Source organism: Megalops cyprinoides, chromosome 1 (genome assembly GCF_013368585.1).
Source record: "Megalops cyprinoides isolate fMegCyp1 chromosome 1, fMegCyp1.pri, whole genome shotgun sequence".
Lineage (NCBI taxonomy): Eukaryota > Metazoa > Chordata > Actinopteri > Elopiformes > Megalopidae > Megalops > Megalops cyprinoides.
Genome location: NC_050583.1, coordinates 7,580,361 through 7,608,340, shown reverse-complemented (window position 1 = coordinate 7,608,340; position 27,980 = coordinate 7,580,361). Strand labels below are relative to the sequence as shown.

At 44.2% G+C, this 27,980-nt stretch overlaps 2 protein-coding genes and 1 long non-coding RNA gene across 3 annotated transcripts in view; all 3 read left to right on the top strand.

Moving 5' to 3' along the window:
* The first annotated feature begins 15 nt into the window (after positions 1-15).
* LOC118784033 lies at positions 16-6,981 on the top strand. Its single transcript, XR_005005225.1, has 5 exons — positions 16-518; positions 2,260-2,403; positions 3,845-3,950; positions 5,316-5,370; positions 6,908-6,981. It is a non-coding gene; the product is annotated as an uncharacterized LOC118784033 (long non-coding RNA).
* Positions 6,982-7,321: 340 nt separating this feature from the next.
* Positions 7,322-10,807, top strand: LOC118787063 (trichohyalin-like; the record flags this gene model as incomplete). The annotated part of the gene is made up of 4 exons (XM_036542477.1): positions 7,322-8,472; positions 8,881-9,018; positions 9,238-9,917; positions 10,251-10,807. Coding segments are annotated over exons 1-4 (2,526 nt in total), but the record flags the coding sequence as incomplete, so codon positions are not given.
* An 8,203-nt stretch (positions 10,808-19,010) lies between these two features.
* LOC118787032 (WD repeat-containing protein 87-like) overlaps positions 19,011-27,980 on the top strand; it is a 30,499-nt gene continuing 21,529 nt past the window's right edge. The window contains exons 1-3 of the mRNA XM_036542432.1: positions 19,011-19,121; positions 19,270-19,497; positions 19,602-19,929. Of these exons, the coding sequence (XP_036398325.1) occupies positions 19,011-19,121; positions 19,270-19,497; positions 19,602-19,929 (667 nt within the window). The remainder of the gene's footprint in view (positions 19,122-19,269; positions 19,498-19,601; positions 19,930-27,980) is intronic.

Genomic DNA, 27,980 nt, shown 5'->3' with positions numbered 1-27,980 from the left:
CACACAAGTGGCAACACCGCCAGTCACGTTCCTTACTGCACAGGGGCACCGCCCCGATTCGCCTCCTGCCCAGCCTGGGGTGCCGCCGCTCCAGCCTCGCTTTTCTCCTCCCGCCGGCTTCCACTGCTTTGCCTGGCCCGGGCGTCACTCCTGGAAGCGGTCCGGATCTGCAGCGCTCCGCCGTCACTCACTCCTCACTCCCGCACCTATTAAAAAGAGATCGCCTCTCGGGATCTCTCCCCAACACACAAAAGAAACGAAACCAAACTTAACCAAAAATATTCCCCAACCGAAAAGAAAACCCGGCCGAAAACGATAACCAAGATCCAGACCGGAAAAAAACCACGAAAACTAAACGAAACGAAACAAAACGAAAAGAAACGAAACCGAAACAAATATATAAATGTAAAACCTGCGGCGCAAAGCGTTTCTTTCCCGAGCCGTCCGTCTCGCGACTGCCTGAATGGTCGTGCTTTAAACCCGAACTCCCGCTGATCAAAGACAATCCAGAACAGCAGGTAGGCAAGTCTGAATTAAATATCAAGGTACCGGGTAAAAATTGTCTTCTGCAGCACCTATTACCTTTTTAGTATCTTTTTGTTGATCCAAATCATGGCAATTCGGTCGTCAAGTGATGGTCCACAGGTGTGGTTTAAAGAATCAGTAATGACTTTATCCATTAAGTGTTTGTTACAGTGTGAAGTGAACAAATGGGTAAATACAAGACAGTAAAATGTAGGGGTGTTTTAGGAAATGACCACCATTGCGTTATTGCACAAAACTCTTGCTGGACAACATTGACTTGTGTCGATGTGCGAAAACATTTGTAGTCTAGTTCCGGAAACGAAGCAACGATAATAAAGTGTTTACTAAACTGGCCTGTGGCCATGCGCGAAGATTTGTATGTCAAGTAGACCAATTCCCAAAACGAAACAATGGTAAAAATGAGGAAGAAATTAAGATTGTAGACACCCGTTAGCCTACTGAACGTTCTGGGGAAGAGGAGTCTCAACACGACTACATCCATAATTCAGAAGGGACAAATACAGTAAGCATTTGTTGGTCCCGGTTTGATATTTTTAGGTTGCTGAAATTCAGGACCGTGTGTGGTAACCTCTTGTAAAAGGTTTCCAAAAAAATATGACACCGCTTTTTAAAACATGCCCACACTACATGCGTGCTGCACATCAAAGCAAGGCCCTACAAGATTGAACAAGTTTACTCATGTTCAGACAAGCCAATTAAAACAAACGTTCGTTTTAGATGTTCTGTGGATACTAGTGTCTTAAGTAAAGGGGAGATTCCAACTCCACCGTGCCGGGCCTCACCTACGTCCCAAAATAAAAGGAAACGCAAAAAGACAAAGCCCTCCGCGTTGCTCCTCTGGACGGGCTGACGGCTCCGGCGGCGACCCACGTAGTCTTCCCGCTAGTAGCTTGTGCCAGCTCCGCGGGGTAGCCTTGAGGGAAACTGTTCAGCAGCCGGTCCGCCCTCCTCCCTCTCCACCTCGTTCCGGGGACTCACGCACACAATCGCCGGTTCGCGGTGTCGCTTCCCTCTGAACCGGGGAACCATCTACCGCACACGCACTTTCACGGTGTGAGGGCTCTCTTCGGTCCCGGCTGCGTCCCGGAACCGTTCAGCGTTTCCCTTCTCCCTCAAGGACTCGCCGCGTTCACTCTTCTAGTCGCCGCTTTTCCCTGGAGCCGCCTAAAAACACACAGACAAAGACAAACCTCTCATCCACGCACACCCAAAAGCAAAGGAAATTAACCACGCAAAATGGTCTCAAAATTCCGCCCGGGAATTCACTCCCGGGGCTCAACCCAAATGCAAAAAAAAAAACAAAAAGAAAATAACCAACTGAAAAGTAACAGTGCCGGCACGTTCAACGGAAAAAATGACCAACGGAAAATCCCCACAGTAAAACCCCACGCACTCGGCCTCCCAGCGTCTCTCTCGTGCTGCTCCCACTCACCTGCCTAAATAGTCCTGGCGTCCCCTTAACCAGATAGGCAAGAGGTGCGGAGCACGCACCAGGCGGCGAATCCCGTCACAAACCCGATACGCCCGAGCCCCCCTCGCTCTCCCAGGGAGTACAGCGCGTCAATTACCGCTGTCTGGAGAAAGTCCTGACACAGCCAAGCTTGTTTAAAACATATTTGAACATTTATAGTTTGTGTGCATTTATTAGCTGGTGTGTTGTTGAAAGAAAACAGGGTTTAATCACTGTGCTGTCCATTACCCCCACATTTACAGGTCTACTGTCCAAACTCCCAAGGTCCTTCCCATTTTCCTCTCCAGTGCTGCCTCTGAAATGAGTCTCTTTGTTAAGCTTCAGGATGGGGGGACTTCCTTTGGAGAAGGAAAAATTTATGGAACCACAAGCCCTGAGAGCATGAGGTGAGAGTCAGTGCACATTCTTAATTTGGTAACCATGCCTTTTTAGACTCAGTGACCTAGTTCTGAGGTTCTTGTTTATCACAATTTTGTTGATATTACATAATATTACATTTATTTAGCAGATGATCTTATCTAGAGGGACTTCCAGCACAAGAATTCCATGCTGAATAAGCAATAATGTCAGACCAGCTTAGCAACTGCTCCCAAACCAGTGAGTGTGAGCAGAACACCATTCAAGCCCTACCAGAAGTTACCATGTGCTAACCTGACTAGACAGCCTAAAAACTAAGACAAGCCATTACACACAATCATACATTGCCGTCACTAAATCCATTACCACTGTGGGACCAGTACAGACAGGTGTCATGTCTGAAAGGAGTGACCCCATTAAGATGGGACAGTTAGTTGACCTATGGTGGCAGAGCATAGTGATCTGGGCGGTACATATGCTTTGAGGACGGACTGTAAGTATGAGGGGGCTGTCCCGTTCACTGTCCTGTATGGTAGCAACAAGGTTTTGAACTTGATGCTAGCAATAATAGAAAGCTAGTGAAGTGAGCTGAGGAGGGGTGTGACTTGACTACATTCAGGCAGGTTGTAGACAGTCGTGCAGCTGCATTCTTGATTAGCAGCAGGGGTTTGATGGCACCGGCAGGAAGACAAGCAAAGAGGGACTTACAGAAGTCTGTGCATCAGACTACCAGGGACTGAACTAGCAGCTGCATAGAATACACAGGGGCAGATGCTTCAGATAGAAAGAATCTGCATGCCTGACTCACTGCTGCAGCCTGAGAGGAGAAGGACAGTTGGTTATCAAGCATTACCCCAAGGCTTTTGACACTAGCAGTGCTATTGGTGAAAAATCTTGCAGAGTCTAGGCTGAGGGAGAGGTCTTGAAAACAGAGATGACCTGGAGGGGATGTAAAGCACCAGGTTAAGCTTTAGCCGGTGGTCCACCATCCGCTCTGACGTTTCCTTCACGCAAGCTGAGATGCGCACAGAGACTTGTGTGTCAGCTGGCAGAAAAGACAGGAAATGTCAGCATAGAAGTGGCATGAAAACAGACAAATAATTATTTGTAAAGTACATTAATCCTTTGGGACTTAAATACATGTTGCTCATATCCTTGGGGGGGGTCCTCAAAATTTGTCTTTGTTGGATTATTTGCTTTTCAGAAGAGCAATCATGGCTTTTTCTGTTTACTATAGGCCCATATTGTCGTGTAATTCAAAGTTGATTCTTCACCAGAGCTGTGGCCACTTTTTCTCCTGAGTGACTGGCATGCTGTGTGCAACTGTGCAGTGTGTTCAGAATCCAGTGCAGTGGGGAACATTACAAACGAATCTAAAACAATGCCCTAGAATTCTTTTGATTTCACATTGAATGAATCCAGAGGCACTTTGACCTGATTTTGCTGATGATTAGGATTCTCTCTTTCCAGACTTAATCTCCTGCTTAGTCCTGTAGAAAGTTGGCGGTACCCACGGGACAGAAGGAGGTTCGCACCACTGTCCAGAAATGGGGAGGTGGTCCACCGTTATAGAGAGGTAAGAGATAAGTCCGGGCAAAGATGAAAATCTATGGAAGTGGGTGAAAACCTGCATCAGAGACTCAGTCACCAGCACCACCACTCTGTCTGCAGAGCAAGAACACAGAACAAACCATTTGATCTTTAGTGAGACAGAGCAGAGAGTGAAAGAAGTGTGAGAAGTACACAGTATCCTTTCAGAGGCTTTTGCCATATACCTTGCTAATGAGAAATGTGTTGCTCCTTCTTCTCCAAAATTATGCTTGAAGTAACAATTTGACTGCATGAAATATATTAAAAGGGGAAATGTGCGCTTCAGGTTCTGAAGTGCTCAAAACTGTCTTGTTATAATTACCACTGATTTGTAGCGCAGGCGTAATTGAAAAGCAGATAAGTTGCTTGTAGCCACCGTGGATGAGATGGTTAGGCCACAATATCCAATCAGTTATTTGAAGCTACTTGAAAAAGCTGAGGAAACCTTGGAGTTATCATTCCTTCAGAATGGAATTGCAATTTGTTTTATCGGTAAACAAATTATTGCAGATGTGTATTTACTGATTTGTACATGTGATTAACTTTTTTTGTCATAGACTAATTTAGTCATTTCTATTCATGAAAAGGCTGCACACTGTGTCCAGAGAAAATGATGGATGATAAACATGTGATGATATTACCAAAATGTTAATGTCCAGGTTTACAGTTATCTCCATGGCTCGGCTTGTTTTATTAAAAACATCTCAACATTAACTTTGTAAAGTGCATGTTTGTTAATGTTTTATTCTCTTTAAACCATGCAAACTGAAATGATGCACTCTAAGCATCTAATCATAGTAAGTGTGTTGCATACTTTGAGAAAAGCTGAATGCTCATCCATTCATCATATAGCAATACTTCAATGAGCAGCAGTGTGGTGTAACCCAAAGGTTGATGGTTTCAGAACTGGCTGAGCAAATATCCTGCTGTATAAATGAATAACGTAAAAATTGTAACCTATGTAAGTTGCTCTGGATAAGAGCATCTGCCGAGCAGTTCCACTGTCCCCTTTAACAGGTAGGCTACATTAAAGCCAGTGGTTAATATGGAGAAAAACTGTTATATTTCATTGTACTGTTCCCATTCCAATGGAATCCCAATATAGAAGTCATTTCCTGAATATTCACTCATTCCTCTAAGTCAGTACAGCTTCTGTGCTGTAAACATGTATGGGTCTCCTGTCTGGATATAATACACTGTTGTCATCTCTGTGGGCCTTCGACTCTATACCTGACCTCTCATTGAGGATGTTGTGATGGGGCATCTTATTGTGTAGTCTGACATTACTATGAATACAGTTACAATCTTTAGTGCTTCCTGATATTCAGTTTGTCTCTACATTTTCCAACAGTCACCAATGGCAGCTGCACAGCCCCTGAACCAAGATAATCTGAAACTGAAAACAAGTAAGTGTTTCATGCCTTTATTTCTAGAACAAAACTCAGTACTTTCTCTTGGAAAGAAGCACGTTGACTGAGTGTTTTGAAATTCACAGCAGGGATGGCAGGACTAGGCCTGGGGCCACACCCCTGTTTCATTTACATCAGCAACTTTGTTCCTGTGGAGACATTAAAATAATGCACATTGGGGGATTTGTATAAAACAGCGTTATGTCTAGATGCCAAAGTCATTTTTTTTCATAACTTGAAAACAGTGATTCATGATATCAATTCCCTAGTGTTGCAGAGCAGAAAGTAGTAGCTTGTGAGTCGAGCATAAAGCCAATAGGCTAGCGGGTAACAAGGAAGTTTCAGCGGTGATATCACTCCCTGAGACTTGGTTTAATTTTAGAGAATTGGTTTTAATTATTTTTTGTAATTTAACTAACGTCATTGCCTATGGACCAAGGTCCAATTTGTTTTCAGCTCAGCTGGTAATGATGTTAATTAGAATGAGTAGTTTGATGAGAATAGAGGTTTGGATCTCACTTGTTGCAGAGCTCTTTTGCATTTGTTACGTAGTCTTACCACAAATGGTAGTGCCGTTGCCTAAACACACAAGATCTCAATGTTTCATCCAGTTGTATAGCAGTGTACAAATAGCACTGTCAACTTTGAAAGCTGTCAAAACCTTTATCTGCCCACAACAGTAATGGAGTACAGAGACTTTTGGAATCAGTGCTTCAAGGTTTGAGATCCACTTGTCAGAACTCAGGCAGGGACTCAAGCGCAGACAGAGGAGATGGATGCCAAAAACAGAGTTTAATAATCCAAACGGGTAATCCACAAAACGAAGTCAGGGCAGGCAGAGTCAAAAACCGGGCAGACACGGCGACCAAAACCACAGGGCAAAAATGAGGAACGAAGTCAGGAAAAACAGGCAAAGTCCAAAACCAGAAAAACGCAGCAAACATTCCACAAATCAGGTCCAGAAATCCAAGTCAAGAATAAACAGGAAAAGCAAAGGAACCAACAGACAAACCAGAACAGACGGCGAGTAGCGAAACAGCAAACTGAGACGAACTGGCAAACAAGACAGAGACAAGCAGGGAGATATAGGGCTAGGCTGATGAGGTGATGGGAACACAAGGAAAACAAAAGCACATGGACAGGGAAAAGAAAACAACCGGCTAAGACGCCGCAGTCATGACACCACTGCAGTAGCAATACTAGTGAATGTTGTTACTCTTATTTACAGATGTTTTATATGGTGTTATTTTGAAAAAAAGTTACATTTTCTATTTAGTAACACAAATGTATTATTCATATTCATCAAATGAACAATTGTGTTTCCCTCTCCACCTGCTTAAGACCAATGTTGGCACCTTGGTGATGTCCTGTTATGCATCACATTGATATGGAGACTAGGACTGTTTTTTGGAGGAGCTTTTTATATAAAAGAAAACATTTCTCTGAAACAAGGATTGTACAGTGCAAAGAAGCATTCTCCTCAAAAAGGCTGAACTGCTGTGAATGCCACTAACACCTGTTTCCGTTATTGCAGTGCGCAGGCCATATGGTATTCCTCTGAATGGTTCACGGAAACAAGGCTTTTCCTTCATTCCTGTCATACTGGGTGTCACTGCACTACTTATACTGGTCTGGTTTCATGTTTTTACCCTGAAAGGTAAATATAAACTTATTACTTAATTTATTTTCTTGGAGGATGTATTTCATCAACATTTAGGGGGCAGTGCTGAATAACTCAATGTTACAAGCAAGTGACAACTGGGAGAAGCTTTATTTAGTGTTCTATGTAAATACATACTATAGAATCTGGATCTATGGAGTCATTTCAAAAGAAAAGAGATGATTGTTGTATGCAGTCTTTAGACATCATAAATCTCAATCTGGTGATATAATGCCTAACACTAAATTATAATTGCTGTGTTATTCCACAGAGTCAGAAGTGAGATGTATGCCTCATAAGCTGAGGATTGTGCTGGTGGGTAAGACTGGAGCAGGGAAGAGTGCAACAGGAAACACCATCCTGGGGAGAGAGGTGTTTAAAGAGGAAATTTCCCCTTTGCCTGTAACCGTGAAGTGTGAGAAACATAGTGGAATAGTGGTAGGGAGAAATGTTACTGTGATTGACACCCCAGGGATCTTTGACACATCCATCTCCAACGAGCAAATCAAACGGGAAATGGCAGAGAGCAGCAATCACATATTCCTGCTAGTGATCCGACTGGGGACATTCACAGAGGAAGAGAGAAACACTCCAAAGTGGATCCAGGAGAATTTTGGAGAAGAAGCTTCGCAGTACAGTATTGTGCTGTTTACAGGGGGAGATAAGCTGAATAAACCAGTGAGGGAGTTTCTGAGACATAGCAATGAGCTTCAGGAGCTCATCAATAACGTAGGTGGTGGATATCATGTCTTTAATAACAAGGATAGGGACAACCACGATCAGGTCATACAACTAATTGATAAGATAGAGGCGCTATTGTTTAAGACTGGAGAGTTTTATTATTTCAGTTTGATAAACCAGAAGATTCAGAGAGAGATAAGAGAAGAGGAAGAGAGAAAGAGGGAGGAGTCAGAGAGAATAATACGAGAGGAGGAGGAGAGAAAAAGGGAGGAGTTAGAGAGAACAATACGAGACGAGGAGGAGAGAAAAAGGGAGGAGTTTGAGATAAATATAAGAAAAATGGAGGAGAGAAAGAGGGAGGAGTTAGAGAGAATGATTAGAGAAGAAGAAGAGAGAAAGAAGAAGGAGTCAGAGAGAATGATTAGAGAAGAAGAAGAGAGAAAGAGGAAGGAGTCAGAGAGAATGATTAGAGAAGAAGAAGAGAGAAAGAGGAAGGAGTCTGAGAGAAAGCTCAATGAGGAGGAGGAGAGAAAGAGGAAGGAGGCCGAGACAGAGGTCAGAGAGGAGGAGGAGAGAAAGAGGAAGGAGGCCGAGACAGAGATCAGAGAGGAGGAGGAGAGAAAGAGGAAGGAGTCTGAGAGAGAGATCAGAGAGGAGGAGGAGAAAAAGAGGGAAGCAGTTCAGAAAATGGTGAAAGAGGAAGAGCAAAAAAAAAGAGAGGAGTCTGAGAGAATAATTAGAGAAGAGGAAAAGAGAAAGTGGGAGGAGTCTGAGACCAAGTGTGCGAAGTCTGAGACAAAGATCACAGAACAGGAAGAGACACAGAGGGGAGAGAGTGGGGTACGAGAGGAGGAGGGACAGGGGAAGAAGTCTGAGAAAATCATGACAGCAAATGAGAAGACACAGAGTGAAGAATCTGAGAGAAATATCAGTGAAGGAGAGAGACACCGGAACAAGATAAGCAACTTGGCTCAGACATGTGGCCGTAGGATAATAGTAGTTATGGTAGTAGGGGTAATAATATTTGCAGTGGTAACAAAATCTGCTTACAAAGTGATACAGAAGAAAGAGGAGAGAAGGAGGCTGGAGTCTGAGAGAGACATCAGAGATGAGGAGGAGAGAAGGAGGCAGAAGGCTGAGAGAGACATCAGAGATGAGGAGGAGAGAAGGAGGCAGGAGACTGAGAGAAAAATCAAAGAGGAAGAAGAGAGAAAGAGGCAGGAGGGTGAGAGAAAAATCAGAGACGAAGAGGAGAGAAAGAGGGAGGAGGCTGAGAGAAAAATCAGAGAAGAAGAGGAGAGGAAGTGGTTGGAGACTGAAGGAAAGATCAGAGAGGAAGAGGAGAGAAAGAGGGGGGAGACTGAGGGAAATATCAGAGAGGAAAAGGAGAGAAAGAGGAAGAAGGCTGAGGGAAAGATCAGAGAGGAAGAGGAGAGAAAGAGTGAGGAGAGTGAGGGAAAGATCAGAGGGGAAGGAGAAAGAAAGAGGCAGGAGAATGAGAGAAGAGTCAGACAGGCTGAGAGGAGAAAGAGGCAGGAGGCTGGAAGAGAGATCAGAGAAGAGGAGAGAAAGAGGCGGGAGGCTGAGAGAGAGATCAGAGAGGAAGAAGAAGGAAAGAGGCAGGAGACTGAGGGAAAGATCAGAGAGGAAGAGGAGAGAAAGAGTGAGGAGACTGAGGGAAAGATCAGAGAGGAAGAGGAGAGAAAGAGGCTGGAGACTGAGGGAAAGATCAGAGAGGAAGAGGAGAGAAAGAGTGAGGAGACTGAGGGAAAGATCAGAGAGGAAGAAGAAGGAAAGAGGCAGGAGACTGAGGGAAAGATCAGAGAGGAAGAGGAGAGAAAGAGGCTGGAGACTGAGAGAAAGATCAGAGAGGAAGAGGAGAGAAAGAGTGAGGAGACTGAGGGAAAGATCAGAGAGGAAGAGGAGAGAAAGAGTGAGGAGACTGAGGGAAAGATCAGAGAGGAAGAGGAGAGAAAGAGTGAGGAGACTGAGGGAAAGATCAGAGAGGAAGAGGAGAGAAAGAGTGAGGAGACTGAGGGGAAGATCAGAGAGGAAGAGGAGAGAAAGAGTGAGGAGACTGAGGGAAAGATCAGAGAGGAAGAGGAGAGAAAGAGGCTGGAGACTGAGGGAAAAATCAGAGAGGAAGAAGAAGGAAAGAGGCAGGAGACTGAGGGAAAGATCAGAGAGGAAGAGGAGAGAAAGAGTGAGGAGACTGAGGGAAAGATCAGAGAGAAAGAGGAGAGAAATAGTGAGGAGACTGAGGGAAAAATCAGAGAGGAAAAAGAAAGAAAGAGGCTGGAGACTGAGGGGAAAATCAGAGAGGAAGAAGAAGGAAAGAGGCTGGAGACTGAGGGAAAGATCAGAGGGGAAGAGGAGAGAAAGAGTGAGGAGACTGAGGGAAAGATCAGAGAGGAAGAGGAGAGAAAGAGTGAGGAGAGTGAGGGAAAGATCAGAGGGGAAGGAGAAAGAAAGAGGCAGGAGAATGAGAGAAGAGTCAGACAGGCTGAGAGGAGAAAGAGGCAGGAGGCTGGAAGAGAGATCAGAGAAGAGGAGAGAAAGAGGCGGGAGGCTGAGAGAGAGATCAGAGAGGAAGAAGAAGGAAAGAGGCAGGAGACTGAGGGAAAGATCAGAGAGGAAGAGGAGAGAAAGAGGCTGGAGACTGAGGGAAAGATCAGAGAGGAAGAGGAGAGAAAGAGTGAGGAGACTGAGGGAAAGATCAGAGAGGAAGAAGAAGGAAAGAGGCAGGAGACTGAGGGAAAGATCAGAGAGGAAGAGGAGAGAAAGAGGCTGGAGACTGAGAGAAAGATCAGAGAGGAAGAGGAGAGAAAGAGTGAGGAGACTGAGGGAAAGATCAGAGAGGAAGAGGAGAGAAAGAGTGAGGAGACTGAGGGAAAGATCAGAGAGGAAGAGGAGAGAAAGAGTGAGGAGACTGAGGGGAAGATCAGAGAGGAAGAGGAGAGAAAGAGTGAGGAGACTGAGGGAAAGATCAGAGAGGAAGAGGAGAGAAAGAGGCTGGAGACTGAGGGAAAAATCAGAGAGGAAGAAGAAGGAAAGAGGCAGGAGACTGAGGGAAAGATCAGAGAGGAAGAGGAGAGAAAGAGTGAGGAGACTGAGGGAAAGATCAGAGAGAAAGAGGAGAGAAATAGTGAGGAGACTGAGGGAAAAATCAGAGAGGAAAAAGAAAGAAAGAGGCTGGAGACTGAGGGGAAAATCAGAGAGGAAGAAGAAGGAAAGAGGCTGGAGACTGAGGGAAAGATCAGAAGGGAAGAGGAGAGAAAGAGTGAGGAGACTGAGGGAAAGATCAGAGAGGAAGAGGAGAGAAAGAGTGAGGAGAGTGAGGGAAAGATCAGAGGGGAAGGAGAAAGAAAGAGGCAGGAGAATGAGAGAAGAGTCAGACAGGCTGAGAGGAGAAAGAGGCTGGAGGCTGAGAGAAAGATCACAGAGGAAGAAGAGAGAAAGAGGCTGGAGACTGAGGGAAAAATCAGAGAGGAAGAGGAGAGAAAGAGGGAGGAGACTGGGAGAGATCAGAGAGGAGGACGAGAGAAGGAGGCAGGAGACTGAGAGAGAGATCAGAGAGGAAGAGAGGAGAAGGAAGCAGGAGAGAAAGAGGATGCAGGCTGAGAGAGAGATCAGTAAAGAAGAGGAGAGAAAGACGCAAGAGGCTGAGAGAAAGACCAGCGAGGAGGAGGAGAGAAAGATGAAGAGAGACTGAGGGAAAAATCAGAGAGGAAGAACAAAGAAAGAGGCTGGAGACTGAGAGAAAGATATTCAGTATGACAGCACTGGCAGTTTTAAATATACATATATCATTCCGCTTTACTGCTTCAATCGTTGATTACACCAATGCGAACTTAATTCGCATTTACCGACACCGCAAATGTGAATATGTTTCTGATTATGATGAACAAGAACCTAGATAGCCTGCAGTTGGGTATGATAAACAATAGCTAGCTAGCAAGCCTACCGTATATATCTAGCCTATCCATGTATGCTAAAACGTAGCTCGCTAGCCTGTTATGGGCTATGATTAAAAGTGGCTTCTTTGCCTTTACGTGTAGGATATACAGCTGGTGAGCCTGCTGTTAGGTATGAAAGAAAGTAACTAGCTAGCGTTTTCGTGTATGATAAAAAGCAGGCAGCTAGCTAGCTAGCTAACTAACCTGCAGTCAAGCAACTGTTCATGTGTTACTTGACAGCACGTGTAAATGTAATCCTGAAGGAACTATTTGTGTCAGCGGAGCCGAATAAATGACAAAAAAATTGTCTCAAATTATCGTTACTTGATGAACAACATCATTTGTAAAACGGTTGTATAAAAGCAACATCACACTGGATGTCGTGCTGTTATACTGAATATCAGCATGGCTGTGATTATCTTTGGTACTCGGCCTGAGGCCTTGTGCTGATATATGGCGATATTCACTACAACAGCATTTGCGTCAGTAACATGAGTGGACAAGGTGGACACAGCCAAAAAATGCATCTCATTCTCAAGCACATTATTCAATAAAGAAGAATCCAAAGACATGATCTGCTGTTGTCACAATTTTATTTTCAAGATAAAATTTTAAAAAACAAACAAAATCATTAAAAAAATGTATGCACGGTGCGTACAGGATTACGGCTGCCGGCATCACTGACTGGAAGTGGTATGACGATGCAGCCCAGAAGTAAAGAGTGTTCTGACAACAGTTGCTGGTGTGTAAGCCTCATCAATACATGGTACCAAGGAGAAAATATGGCAAAAGAAGTGTGGCGGCAAGGTTAACCTGCCTCTTTGGGAGTGGATAATTGGTTAACATTTGTACCTGGGATTAGATCTCTCCCTGCTCCAACACAGCTGATTCAACTCGTTACGAACTCCTGAAGCTGCTTAATAACAAACTTATCATTTGATTCAGCTGTGTTGGAGCAGGGAGAGATCTAAAACATGCAGGCCAAGGGGTCCTCCAGGAGAGGGAAACACTGGTCTATTGGGTCTCTAGTGTGGGTGTGCTGATGGACCTTGTGATAGTGTGTAGTGGGGTCATGTTGGTGTGCCTTATAATGGCTTATAGGCTAATACTAGTCTTTGAAATCTAGCCCTTTTGCATGTAGGGATATTGAGAGGGTGTGGGGTGCCTCCAGGTTACTCGCGCAATGGACTAATTATTACTATTATTACTATTATTACTAACTACTACTAAGAGGCCAACTGTTTTGCCCCGACCTATGCATGAATTATGACGTACAAAAAAAGAGTATTTTTATTGTACAATTTGTTTGTGATTGCTCGAAGCCTCTAGCTCCGGACCAGACCGGTTATCGAAGGTGGTGGCATTGGTTAAGCTGCCTAGTTAACATTTATCACAGAAGGAAATATGAATTCTGTCCATCAACCAGACGAGTTAAAGTTCATGGGTAACATCAATGAGAACTGGAAAGCTTTCGAACAAAGTTTCGAACTTTATACACTTGCTATCGGGCTGGAAGGAATTCATCGCTGGAAAAAAGCATTGCTGCTAAGGCCAAGGCCACACCAGCTGCGTCACGTGTGCAGTGACGGGCTACATCGCTGAACTGCTGCAGCTTGCATGCGTGTGTTTGTCCACACCGCCAGCGTTGCTGCTGCGGCGATGCTACTGCCAGCCCTATCTTTCTACACTGTGAAAAAGAGTAGTTCCTTGAAGAACCTAGGAGCTCCTACAAGAACTCAGATGTTCCTCAATGCTCTTAGAGGTGCCTGTAAGAACTTTTGGGGTTCCTCAAAGAACCCATTTGAATTAAGATTCTTAGAGGATCTTTAGGCTACTATATTTGGATATCGGAGCAGCTACACGAAAACTAAGAAAAGAAAAATAAGCAAGGGAAGCAGATATTTTACATCAAGTAAAATAAGGTTCCTCAAAGCACCTTAAGAGGTTCCTCCACAATTTCAAATTGAAGAACCTCAAAAAGTTCCTCAAGGATCTTGTTCTTTTAACAGTGTACATTGAATTTGGCTTTGCTAACGGCCATCAATAATAGAATGTTTGATTTAATTCATTAAATTTAATTCATATTTAGACAAAGGATAATAAGCGTGTGCTCAATCGTACAATAATAAAACATAATCAAATATAATAAAGATATACAACAATCCCTCTTCACTTGGCCTTGCTCCGTTTAAAAGCCATTTTCATGGGGGGTTTCGGGGTTCTGTTCTACAGGTTTCCATGGGTGGGTGTAAACTATTTTGAATTAAAGGAAGCTTTCTGGTTCTGGGTAGGGTGAATCACCACAGGCATCTGGTTAGAGATGAGTCGTCAAGGATGTTCAGAAGTTCAGAAGATTTATTCATCAATGCCGACACTCCAGTAGCAATTTTATGTTATGTGGTTCTAGAAAACAGTAACAACAATATATAAGAAACTGAAATCACAATCTCAATACAACCAATAACTGTAATATAACTATACAGTTTAGGGTAAATTCTTTACTGCCCCCTAAAGGTTACATCTTAGCAACATAGTATTCTTAATCGTAAACACAAGCGAACGGATTCATAATATCCGAATGTTTAATAGGTACAGAGTACTCGAATGTAACTACAAATTCCGTCAGAGTGAAGTCACTTCTTCAATCTTTACCTCATTTCCTCTACCCTAGTGCACTCCTTTTAATGTAATTTTATATATATATATATTTTTTTCTAGCTTTTTAGCTTTTCAAAATTTTTTTTGTAGATTTTCATAATAACAGAGATATTGTGTTTCACTTATATGTTGAATAAAGTACATGTCTTTGTTATGTGCCACATGTCATGATGTTTTGTTAAATGCACACTGGAAGTTACTTGGTTAAGAGTGCCTGTTAAATGACTAAATGTAAATATAATTGTAGTGGCGAGCCAGCTGGTTTGAGTTGGATTAGTGGTTGGTTGTCTGTGGTCTCAAAATGGCCAATACAGGCTCAGCGCAGACCACAGTGCAATTCTTTTAAATAGCTAGCGAACATTTGTGAAGTTGTCATCATCTTCCATGTATGTTCATTTTGTTTGCTGCAAAGAGAGCTGGTTAGCTAGTATCGTAGCAAGCCACCATTTTGCCAGCTAGATTAACTGTGTTTTGATTTCAATTTCTGACTTTTACGTAGCTGCCTATGAAGTAACTAACTAGCCAACCACTACTCTAGCTAGTTAATCTAGTGTATGTGAACTGTTTTTATTCAAACAGGCAGCTAAATTGCTACCCAGCTAACATTAACTAGCTGGCTAATCTTACACAGCCTTCCAACAGGCAAGCTGAGAATATCGTATGCAGATACCCCTGAAAAACAACACAGACAGTTTGTGACACATGAACACACCTTTGCACCCTGCTCAATTCATAGTCTATTCCTCGCTGTTTAGGCAATACCATATTACATTGTGTGCTGGTGACAAAATAGGAAGCAGGTTGTTTGATTCTCAGACCAATATGGATACACTGGTGAAAGATAAATACAAAAGGTAAAATGAGGTCAAGACTCAGACCCAGTATTCAGCAAATTATTGCAAATTATTGTGCATCATATGCTGTCCTCCTTTTTTCTTTTCTTTGCAAATTACTTTTAAGCCAATTTGCATATGCTAGCAGCCCTAATTATTTTTGATGGTCAATATTAAAAGTGGTTGTGCCAATGCATAATAGTACCGCTCAGAACTGGTCTGAATATACAAAAATGTGAAGATCGTCAACTTGTTAATCTATCTGGTTGTTAATTTATCTGGTTTACATAGCTGGCAAAATTTGATTGATAATTTGATAATTCTGTGTGTGTTACCATTGGACACAGAATTACAAATGTGGGATGTTGGACTGGTGTGATGTCCATAGCTGTATGGAAGGAGATTATTGTGTTTCATTTAGAATTATGTCACCTCCCTTTCCTCCCAGTCAAAAGGTATTTCCTTGCATGTCACCCTGGGGAATGATATTAAGTGAATGCATTATGACTGCACACTGTCAGTAATCCGGCCCCCTAGCTGTTGATTTGGTGTTCTCTCTGTCCGTCAATGTGGTCCATGCGCTTTTGTTTACTGTTCCCATGTGTTCCAGCCCTGCCCCGCTCTCTGCCCTGTCCCCGCCCGCCTGATCGCCTGATCTCTGTCTTGTTGCCAGTTTGTCTGTTTCATACCCGCCCAATTATTCATTGTGTTGTTCCTGTCCTGATTTTTGCCCGACCTCCGACTTTGTCCCTGCCTGCCGCCCTGCTTTGGTTACCTGATCTGCCTGCCTGCCCAGTTTGACCCTGCCTGTTCCTGTTTTCGATCTCTGTTCCTCGTTTGCCCTGCCTCGGACTGCCTTTCTGGCTTTTGACCCTGCCTGTTCTAGCACTACGAACCTGCCCTGTGACTTCAATAAAACCACCTGGAACCTGAGTACGTCTGGTCTGCATTTGAATCCGTGCCTGTGCCCTGACAGCACACGCTCACCGATTGATCATAAATTGTACAAGTCTGACCACATTTTGTTGTGTCACAATCTGAAAGTTTAATGCATTTGAATTTCATTTCATTCAATAAACAAAGCATACAACACTTTAATAGAGGAAAATTCTTTCATTGAAAAAGAAAATTGAATGAAAAATGGAAAACTGGAATGAAAAACGTCCCCTGCCTTATTTTGCATTTAATATTTCATTACACCCCCTTTGCAGCAATCACAGCCTCAAGTCTTTTGTGGTAAATTTTCACAAGCTTTTCAGATCTTGCAGATTTAATATTTGCCCACGGTCAGCTCTAGCTTTTACACATTACATGGGGACTGTTGTGTAGAGCTGTGTTGAGGTCCTGCAAAAGATTTTTCTATTCAATTTAACTCTGGACTTTGCCTCACTTTGACTCACTTTGTTTTGAAGCCACTCACTTTGTATTGAAGGTTTTTCCTGAAGGATCTGCCTAGGTTTTGCTCCATCCATTCTTCCTTTGATTCTGAGAAGCCTTCCAGTCCCTGCTGATGAAAAACAACCCCACAACATAATGCTGCCACCATCACACTTCGCAATGGGCATAGTGTTGTCAGAGTGATATTAAAGCCAAACAGCTACATTTTTTTCACCAGACCAAATGTTATTTTCCACATTGTCTGAGAGGTTTCCACGTGCCTTGTTGTATAAAGAGCAAAGGAAGAAGGTCATTGGTCATTGTTGCTCTGATCAATGCCTTTCTTACCTTGTTGCTCAGTTTTAGAGGATGACCTGGCTGATGGAGATCCTGGAGAGTTTTGTTTCGCTTTCACTTATTGGCAATTAATTTCAAAGTGCAGATCATATTCTACTAATATGTTTACGCCCTATAATTTTGAAATGCATATCAGAGATAACCAATTAAATTAAAAACAATGTAAGGTTTACATTTACACCGATCACGAATAAAAGAATGCAATGAGCTTAATATAAACATAACTGATAGCATTGTCACTGAACATGGATTATACCAAGCCAAGTGGTGAAGTGGTTAAGATACAATGGGCCCATGTCCATGTGGGTTCAAGACCCACTCCTAACAACATGAGACAATTGGCAGCACTAGGAGATGGTAAGGCGCAAGGGTAATGCTGTCAAAACATCTACAACCTTTGATTAACATTTCCTTCATCATTTTTATCATTCCTATAATTTCATTTTTGGAAGTGTTATACTTAAGTCAAATCGTCGCCCGTGGCAAACTAACTTTCATTTTCTTTTAGACGTCAAAACAAAGAAAGTACGCACACACGCACACACACACACACACACACACACACACACACACACACACACACACACACACACACACACACACACACACACCACACCACACCACACCACACACACACACACACACACACACACACACACACACATAGGACAGCTTAATGCATATTTAGAAAACTAATAGATAGTCTATCCTCTATATTCACTGTTGCAGACGCCTGTGAGCTCACGCTGGACCCCAACACAGCGCACAGAAAGCTGGCTCTGTCTGAGGGGAGCAGGAGGGCCACGCTGACAAAGGAGCAGGCACATTCAAATCACCCTGGCAGATTCGAGGCACTGACACAAGTGCTGTGCAGAGAGGGCCTGTCTGGGAGCTGCTGTTACTGGGAGGTTGAATGGAGTGGGACGAAGGCTGTGGTGGGGGCAGCGTACAATGGCATCGAGAGGAAAACAGGGTCTGAGGACGCTCGTCTCGGGCGCAACAGCAAGTCCTGGACTGGCCGGCCAGAACCCTATTTGAATAAAATTTAAAGCCACTGTAGGACTGTAGCCTGGTGGCCTGCCACTTGGCATTAGTACACGAGGCATTGTTTTCGAACAGAAAGTGCAGTACCTCACACTTATCTGAGGTTGCAAGACACGAACAGGAAAGATGTTTTCCTTCAACATGACACCTCCTAAGGGTACATGGTTAATTTTGCTATGGTCATTGCGTGTCTCATTTTCCTATGGTGAATGCACTTCCCCATTTGCTTTGCATATGGTAGTATAATAGCCAGTTTCCGTGTGGAATCACATGTCCATGTGCTGTTTTTCCACAGCTGTCTGTCTCTCTCATCCGCTGCTATTGTGTGCATGCATTAAGTACAGCTTACTGTAACTCACACGGCTCCAGGGTCGGCTCAGAGTGTAGTCGCCATAGATGTGGATCTAGGAGGAAATTTACAAACCCAAATGTAACTGTAACCATTATAGGCTGAAGATCAGTAACTTCACCAAAGGCTCGCAATCTCTGAACCCCGCATGTCATGTTTTTTTTCTCATTCAACTACTCACCAGAGCATCTGAGTGGCATTCTATTTTTGTCATTTCTTTTCACATTTTTTCTTTTCATTCTTTTAATAAATAATCAGAATGATGAAATAATAAAAATACATAAATAACAGAGTTTGGCTAGTTGTGGTGGCACTCTAGACGACCAGCCTATGTGTAAAGCCAGTGCATCTTGTACTCAGCCATTAACTTATCCCATCTCCTCAGAGACATGACGGTGAAGACTATCCCAGAGAGTTTTAATATAACACAAGAATTTCATGGGATTTGTAGAACTGTGCATATTCTCTTCATTAATGCAGTAGAGGGCAGGTGGAAGTGGTTCCTCACAGGATTTGAGGTTGTTTTGTACTGTAATATAATAGAGGGTAGACTCAAGCAGAGCTGGTCTGAAGTCATAGTGCAAGCCTACAGGACTTCTTCAAGGAAATAAATTAAAAGACAACTCTTCTTTCTGTGTGGGCGGCAGTGTTGGCACTGGATCCCGAGACCGAGGCCCTCTACTCTCAGTGGTCCAGCCTCACCAGCTGGGACGGCCTCCTCCATGGCCGCTGGCAGTCCCCCGAGGGCCACCCCGACATCCTCCAGCTCCTGGAGCCTCACCACCAAGGTCCTCCAGCTCGTCCACAGCTCGGCGGGGGCGGGCTACTTTGGGGTCGCCAAGACCCTACACTGACTGTGGTTCCGATTCTACTGGCTGGGGTGTCGGCAGGACGTAGAACTCTACGTCCATCGGTGTGACTCCTGCACGGCACAGAAGGGGCTGACCCCGCACTCCCAGTACCAGGTGGGGGCTCCGATAGCGTGCGGGTGTGGACACCCTGGACCCCTTCCCTACCACCGACCGGGGGAACCGCTACATGCTCGTGACTATGGACTACTTCACCAAGTGCCCTGAGGTGTATGCAGTTCCTGACCAGAGTGCTGCCAACACCGCCGAGCGCCTGGTCAGCGAGGTGTTCTGCTGCTTCGGTGCGCCCAGGGAGCTGCACAGCGACCAGGGGCAGAACTTTGTGAGGCTGAGGTGTTCAGTGAGGTCTGTCAGCGGCTGGGGATCAAGAAGACCCAGACAACGCCACTCCATCCTGAGAGCAACGGGCTGGTTGAGCGCTTCAACCACACCCTGGCTACCCAGCTCACCATCCTAACTAGCTGCCGGCAGCAGGACTGGGCCCTCTACCTGCCCCTGGTCCTGTGGGCGTACTGGACGGCACTGCAGGAGTCCACCCGGTGCACCCCTGCGGCCCTCATGTTCGGGCGCAAGCTCTGGCCCCCCACGGACCTGGTGTTTGGCCCGCCCCCCGAGCCCGAGGTGGAGGGCGCGCCTGGATTGGACCTCCACAACCTCCGGAAGCGGCTCCGGGAGGTACACAAGCTGGCCAGAGGGGCACTCTCCAGCACCGGGATTCAACAGAAGCGGGCGTACTACTTGCGCTGCGCAGGGGAGGACTTTGGGGGCGCTGGTGTCGGTGTACAGCCCAGAGCAGAAGAAAGGTCTCTCTTCCAAACTGATGAGTCAGTGGGTCGGTCCGTGCATGGTGCTGGAGAGACTTTCGGATGTTGTGTACCGGCTGGTCCAGCGGAATCGGGTGGCGGTGCTCCACCGTGACCGGCTCACACCCTACCAACCCTTGCCTCCATCTGGGGGGGAATCAGGGTCCAAGAGCCAGCCATCGCCTCCTGTCGCGTCGCCGAAGGCCACCGAGGGACCTTCAAAGCGGGCTCCGCGTCAGCGGTCGCTCCCCCAGCACATCCGGGGACTTTGTTGTCGGTTGCTGGGGGCAGCAAACCACCTCGGCAGGGGCAGTGTGGCATGTTAGGGGCAGTGGTCATCCTTTCCAAAAGGACCCAGCTCACTACAATATCATACACGGAAACGTATACACATTTGCGCCGTCGGTAAATGCGAATTACGTTCGCATTGGTGTAATCAACGACTGCATCAGAACATGTGTAAAGCGGAGTGATACATGTATCGTTGAAAGTTACCTGAAAACTTCGGCCGTCATTGGCTGTTAGACTGAAGATAATGTCAGGTGACTGAAGGAATTTTGATGATAAAGAGATTCAAGGTAAGCCGATGAAGTATTTATTGTAAATCGTCAACAGGTTTGACGGACACTAAAATTGACAAGGATGATAGAGCTAATGACATGTTTTCGAACAGAATAGCCGTACTGTACATTTGAAACAAGATAATGATATCCTGCTAAAACTGAAACATCCCTTCTCGTGTTAATTACACACATTCCAAAAGGTAGCTAATTAAGCAGAATCTTAAAACGTATTTCTACATTACGGTCTAAGGAGATGCGTAAAGGTCCGAATTCAGTTTCAAGGTGTAAAAAAAAGTCTGCCGTAACAACTAACGACTTCCTTTCGTATTTTGGTCCAGGTTTGTTGACTGAAGTCATTGAAATACGATTTTATAAAGGAGAATCCACAAGATTAGTTTACAGAAAGACCTATGCGTTTCTAGTTTGTGTTCTTGTAAGCAACACTGTAATTCAAGAATAAGTTTAATGTTACTGTTACACGGAAACGTATGATGTCTGTGTGCGTATGTGACTGCGCAGGTGTGTGCGCGCATTATATTTTGTTCGTGTCCCCGTGAAAAAAACGTTAGCTAAAATAATCACACACACACACAATATATATCTGATATATATAGAGAGTTATGACTTCTTCCGTTTAGTTTGTGTGTTGTGTAACAAAAAAGCAACAACGTCATGCAAAGTTTAAGGGATGGACAAATACAATGGTAAAAATGAGGAAGAAAAGAAGAAGATTGTAGACACACCTGTTATTGAATGTTCTGGGGAAGAGGAGTCACAACACGGCTACATCCATACTTCAGAAGGGACGAAGACAGTAAGCAGTTTATTGGTGTCGGGTTGACATTTTTAGGCTGCTGAAATTCAGGAACACATTCAATATTACTGTCACACGGAAACGTAGGTCTGTGTGCGTTCGTGATTGTGCGCAGGTGAGTGCTCATTTTGACGTGTAAAAGAATGGTTGCTGAAATACTCAGACGTCATTATATATTTTTAGAAGGAAGATGTTGGTAGATCACTGAAGAAATTTTGCTCCTATAAAGCCAGATTACAATTTATTTCACCGTCTTACCTGTAAAGTTCGACTGCCTTCATGCAATGGACAGCTTTGATCAAGCTAATGCCGTGATGTCGAGCAACACAGACGTTCACAACGTATAGAGTAAGACGCTCATATACTGCTAAAAACATTCTTTTCTATGTTGCTTACAGTGACACTAGCAGTTAACTAAGTAACCAGGAGCTTAAATGCATTTCTCTAAGTTTTGCAGGTAGGCAAGTCTGAATTAAATATCAAGGTACCGGGTAAAAATTGTCTTCTGCAGCACCTATTACCTTTTTAGTATCATTTTGTTGATCCGAATCATGGCAATTCGGTCGTCAAGTGATGGTCCACAGGTGTGGTTTAAAGAATCAGTAATGACTTTATCCATTAAGTGTTTGTTACAGTGTGTATAAGCAGGGAACATAGACGGAGAAGTGAACAAATGGGTAAATACAAGACAGTAAAATGTAGGGGTGTTTTAGGAAATGACCACCATTGCGTTATTGCACAAAACTCTTGCTGGACAACACTGACTTGTGTCGATGTGCGAAAACATTTGTAGTCTAGTTCCGGAAACGAAGCAACGATAATAAAGTGTTTACCAACAACGATAAAGTTTGCAGATGCACATATGACTACATAACCTATATAGAGCAGCAGACTGAAATCACGATTGCCTTAATATGTAGCAACAGGCACAAGAAAGTTTAGGAAGAATTATGTTAGGCTGGTCATGATTTTTGGAGCTGTTGAAACACAGGAATATCAATGTTACCGTGACACTATATAGGCTACACACACAGAGGGGAAAGGGAGTCTGTATAAGTGCGTGGCGCGCGCATCTGCACTTGTCGCATCTTAAAGGAAAGTTACATGAAAATTCCGGACGGCGTTAGCTGCTAGAATGAAGTTAGTTGTCGGGTGAATGAAGGGTCATTGATTACAAAGAAAGAGCTCCAGAAAGAGTTATGACTTCATCCGTTTAGAGGTTGTGTTCTTGTAAAAAAAAAAAAAAAAAAAAAAGCTTGAGATAGATAAATACAAGGCAGTAAAGAGTGAGCTTATTTTATGAATCTAACATCATTGCATTAATTCACATCACTCCTGGTAGACTAAATTGGCCTGTGGTCATGCGCGAAGATTTTTGCATGTCAAGTAGACCAATACCCAAAACGAAACAACGGTAAAAATGAGGAAGAAATTAAGATCGTAGACACACCTATTAGCCTACTGAACGTTCTGGGGAAGATGAGTCACAACACGGCTACATCCACAATTCAGAAGGGACAAATACAGTAAGCATTTGTTGGTCCCGGTTTGATATTTTTAGGTTGCTGAAATTCAGGACTGTGTGTGTGTGTGGTAACCTCCTCTTGTAAAGGTTTCCAAAAAGACACCGCTTTTAAAAACATGCCCACATTACATGCGTGCTGTACATCATAAAGCATGGTCCTACTTGATTGAAGCTTAGCCTAGCCTACTCTTCGATGTTCAGACAAGGTAATTACAACAAAAGTTCGTTTTGGATGTTTTCTGTAGATACTAGTGTATTAAGTGAAGGAGAGATTCCAACTGAAGCCATGAACCATCTTCACGATTATGCATCTCTATATACCGTTTAATGATATTGCGTTATGCTCCTAGCAACTTACAAAGTGGGGTGGCAAACAATTTAGCGGAATTTCCCCGTTGCTATAATACTCACACGTGTCGGGAGTGGACAGTGTGCCCAGCCCCGCCACAGCTGGTTTGTTTCCTCCAAGGGACCCGCCCGCCACAACACCAGGACAAAGCGAGCAGGAACACCACGCTTTATTTTACAAAATAAATAAATAAATAAATCATGAAACGCAATTTCGTTCCCGCCCGCAGCTGTTCTCCTTCCCCCGCCCTGATATCCCCTCCTGTCCTCCCCTTCCCGGACCCAGATAAGCAGGTGCGTAATCCCACACACTATAAACCTGCGGGGGAGGCTCCACACACGCACCCACGCGCGCACCCACACCACGCAGACACACACAGAACACAAGGAAAGGGGAGGGGGCGTGGCTCGGTCCGCGCCACCGTGCCGGGCCTCACCTACGTCAAATAAAAAGGAAACGCAAAAAGACAAAGCCCTCCGCGTCGCTCCTCTGGACGGGCTGACGGCTCCGGCGGCGACCCACGTAGTCTTCCCGCTAGCAGCTTGTGCCAGCTCCGCGGGGTCTCGCTGAGGGAAACTGTTCAGCAGCCGGTCCGCCCTCCTCCCTCTCCACCTCGTTCCGGGGACTCACGCACACAATCGCCGGTTCGCGGTGTCGCTTCCCTCTGAACCGGGGAACCATCTCCCGCACACGCACTTTCGCGGTGTGAGGGCTCTCTTCGGTCCTGGCTGCGTCCCGGAACTGTTCAGCGTTTCCCTTCTCCCTCAAGGACTCGCCGCGTTCACTGTACTGGTCGCCGCTTTTCCCTTGAGCCGCCTAAAAACACAGAAAGACAAACCTCTTATCCACGCACACCCCAAAGCAAAGGAAATTAACCACACAAAATGGTCTCCAAAATCCGCCCTGGTCGCGACTCCCGGGGCTCGACCCAAATGCAAAAACAAATTTGAACATTTATAGTTTGTGTGCATTTATTAGCTGGTGTGTTGTTGAAAGAAAACAGGGTTTAATCACTGTGCTGTCCGTTACCCCCACATATACAGGTCTACTGTCCAAACTCCCAAGGTCCTTCCCGTTTTCCTCTCCAGTGCTGCCTCTGAAATGAGTCTCTCTGAGGAGCTTCAGGATGAGGGGACTTCCTTTGGAGAAGGAAAGATTTATGGAACCAGAAGCCCTGAGAGCATGAGGTGAGAGTCAGTGCACATTCTAATTTGTTAACCATGCCTCTGCCATTAATACTTTGTCGAGTTTTAAAATTCTCTGCAATGATTTGTTGTTTTTTTATGTCAATGTACCGTGTATTTGTCCTCACGGTGTTCTGTGCAGACTGTGCACAGACTGTTCCTGTATTGTATTAGAAAGTGGTTTGTTCTGATGCCTTGTTCCATTTGGTCAGTTTGCATTCTAGCGGTGACAGTATTCCTTGATATACGACAACAGGAAAACGTAATTTTTGTACATGGTTTTAACATCAGTCTGCATTGGGTGTCTGTTGCTATTATTGAACAGATTCGTTGTTTGATGAATTTAAGGTTAGCTGCTTAGCTAGCTGCAAAAACTAAGCAGAAACCAAATTTAACAAGTTTATTGCTTACTTGAAACATGTCGTGCTGTGCCTAACAACGCCCCCTAGCCGTGCCAATGTACATGATATTCATAACATAAACATTCTTGCTCAATAGAAAGTCCAACCCACGTAGCACCCAAAATGACTCCAACGGCCACACCCTCAGAGTCCTCAATACCTACAACACAAACACATTCAACAGCGCCCAAACCCCCCACAGCCCCCAAAACCTCAACAGCAACAGCCCCTATACCTTCTACCCCCTCAAATATGTGACACACAGAGCATGCATGTGTCGTGAAGATGGACTTCAGCTGTTTTGAATCAGCTGCATCCTCACACATTTTCTTTTGATTGGACAAGTGTATTTTTAGATTCAGTGACTTAGTTCTGAGGTTCTTGTTTATCACAATTTTGTTGATATTACATAATATTACATTTATTTAGAAGATGATCTTATCTAGAGGGACTTCCAGCACAAGAATTCCATGCTGAATAAGCAACAATGTCAGACCAGCTTAGCAACGCTCCCAAACCAGTGAGTGTGAGCAGAACACCATTCAAGCCCTACCAGAAGTTACCATGTGCTAACCTGACTAGACAGCCTAAAAACTAAGACAAGCCATTACACACAACCATACATTGCCGTCACTAAATCACAGAATCCATTACCACTGTGGGACCAGTACAGACAAGTGTCATGTCTGAAAGGAGTGACCCCATTAGGATGGGACAGTTAGTTGACCTATGGTGGCAGAGCATAGTGATCTGGGCGGTACATATGCTTTGAGAACGGACTGTAAGTATGAGGGGGCTGTCCCGTTCACTGTCCTGTATGGTAGCAACAAAGTTTTGAACTTGATGCTAGCAATAATAGAAAGCTAGTGAAGTGAGCTGAGGAGGGGTGTGACTTGACTACATTCAGGCAGGTTGTAGACAGTCATGCAGCTGCATTCTTGATTAGCAGCAGGGGTTTGATGGCACCGCCAGGAAGACAAGCAAAGAGGGACTTACAGAAGTCCGTGCATCAGACTACCAGGGCCTGAACTAGCAGCTTCATAGAATACACAGGGGCAGATGCTTCAGATGTTGTACAGAAAGAATCTGCATGCCTGACTCACTGCTGCAGCCTGAGAGGAGAAGGACAGTTGGTTATCAAGCATTACCCCAAGGCTTTTGACACTAGCAGTGCTATTGGTGAAAAATCTTGCAGAGTCTAGGCTGAGGGAGAGGTCTTGAAAACAGAGATGACCTGGAGGGGATGTAAAGCACCAGGTTAAGCTTTAGCCGGTGGTCCACCATCCGCTGTGACGTTTCCTTCACGCAAGCTTAGATGCGCACAGAGACTTGTGTGTCAGCTGGCAGAAAAGACAGGAAATGTCAGCATAGAAGTGGCATGAAAACAGACAAATAATTATTTGTAAAGTACATTAATCCTTTGGGACTTAAATACATGTTCCTCATGTCCTTGGGGGGGTCCTCAAAATTTGTCTTTGTTGGATTTCTTGCTTTTCAGAAGAGCAATCATGGCTTTTTCTGTTTACTATAGGCCCATATTGTCGTGTAATTCAAAGTTGATTCTTCACCAGAGCTGTGGCCACTTTTTCTCCTGAGTGATTGGCATGCTGTGTGCAACCTCGCAGTGTGTTCAGAATCCAGTGCAGTGGGGAACATTACAAACGACTCTAAAACAATGCCCTAGAATTCTTTTGATTTCACATTGAATGAATCCAGAGGCACTTTGACCTGATTTTGCTGATGATTAGGATTCTCTCTTTCCAGACTTAATCACCTGCTTAGTCCTGTAGGAAGTTTGCGGTTACCAGAGTACAGAAGGGGGTTCGCACCTCTGACTAGAAATGGGGATGTGGTCCACCCTTATAGGAAGATAAGAGCTAAGTTCGGAGTGACCTCAGACTGCGAGGCCCACGTGAGGAAGTACGACACAGCAGCAGAGCTGCAAAGATGCAAATCTATGGAGGTGAGTGAAAACCTGCATCAGAGACTCAGTCACCAGCACCACCACTCTGTCTGCAGAGCAAGAACACAGAACAAACCTTTTGATCTGTAGTGAGACAGAGCAGAGAGTGAAAGAAGTGTGAGAAGTACACAGTATCCTTTCAGAGGCTTTTGCCATATACCTTGCTAATGAGAAATGTGTTGCTCCTTCTTCTCCAAAATTACGCTTGAAGTAACAATTTGACTGTATTAAATATATTAAAAGGGGAAATATGTGCTTAAGGTTCTGAAGTGCTCAAAACTGTCTTGTTACAGTTAGCGCTGCTTACTGTAGTTCAGGCCTAATTCAAAAGCAGATAGGTTGCTCGTAGCCACCGTGGATGAGATGGTTAGGCCACAATATCCAATCAGTTATTTGAAGCTACTTGAAAAAGCTGAGGAAACCTTGGAGTTATCATTCCTTCAGAATGGAATTGCAATTTGTTTTATCGGTAAACAAATTATTGCAGATGTGTATTTACTGATTTGTACATGTGATTAACTTTTTTGTCATAGACTAATTTAGTCATTTCTATTCATGAAAAGGCTGCACACTGTGTCCAGAGAAAATGATGGATGATAAACATGTGATGATATTACCACAATCTTAATGTCCAGACTTACATTTATCTCCAAGGCTAGGCATGTTTTATTAAAAACGTCCCAACATTAACTTGTAAAGTGCATGTTTGTTAATGTTTTATTCTCTTTAAACCATGCAAACTGAAATGATGCACTCTAAGCATCTAATCATAGTAAGTGTGTTGCATACTTTGAGAAAAGCTGAATGCTCATCCATTCATCATATAGCAATACTTGAATGGGCAGCAGTGTGGTGTAACCCAAAGGTTGCTGGTTTCATTCTGTGGTGTGAGATGGTACTCAGAACTGGCTGAGCAAATATCCTGCTGTATAACGTAAATAACGGAATAACGTAAAAACTGTAACCTATGTAAGTTGCTCTGGATAAGAGCATCTGCCAAGCAGTTCCACTGTCCCCTTTAACAGGTAGGCTACATTAAGGCCAGTGGTTAATATGGAGAAAAACTGTTATATTTCATTGTACTGTTCCCATTCCAATGGAATCCCAATAAATAAGTCATTTCCTGAATATTCACTCATTCCTCTGAGTCAGTACAGCTTCTGTGCTGTAAACATGTATGGGTCTCCTGTCTGGATATAATACACTGTTGTCATCTCTGTG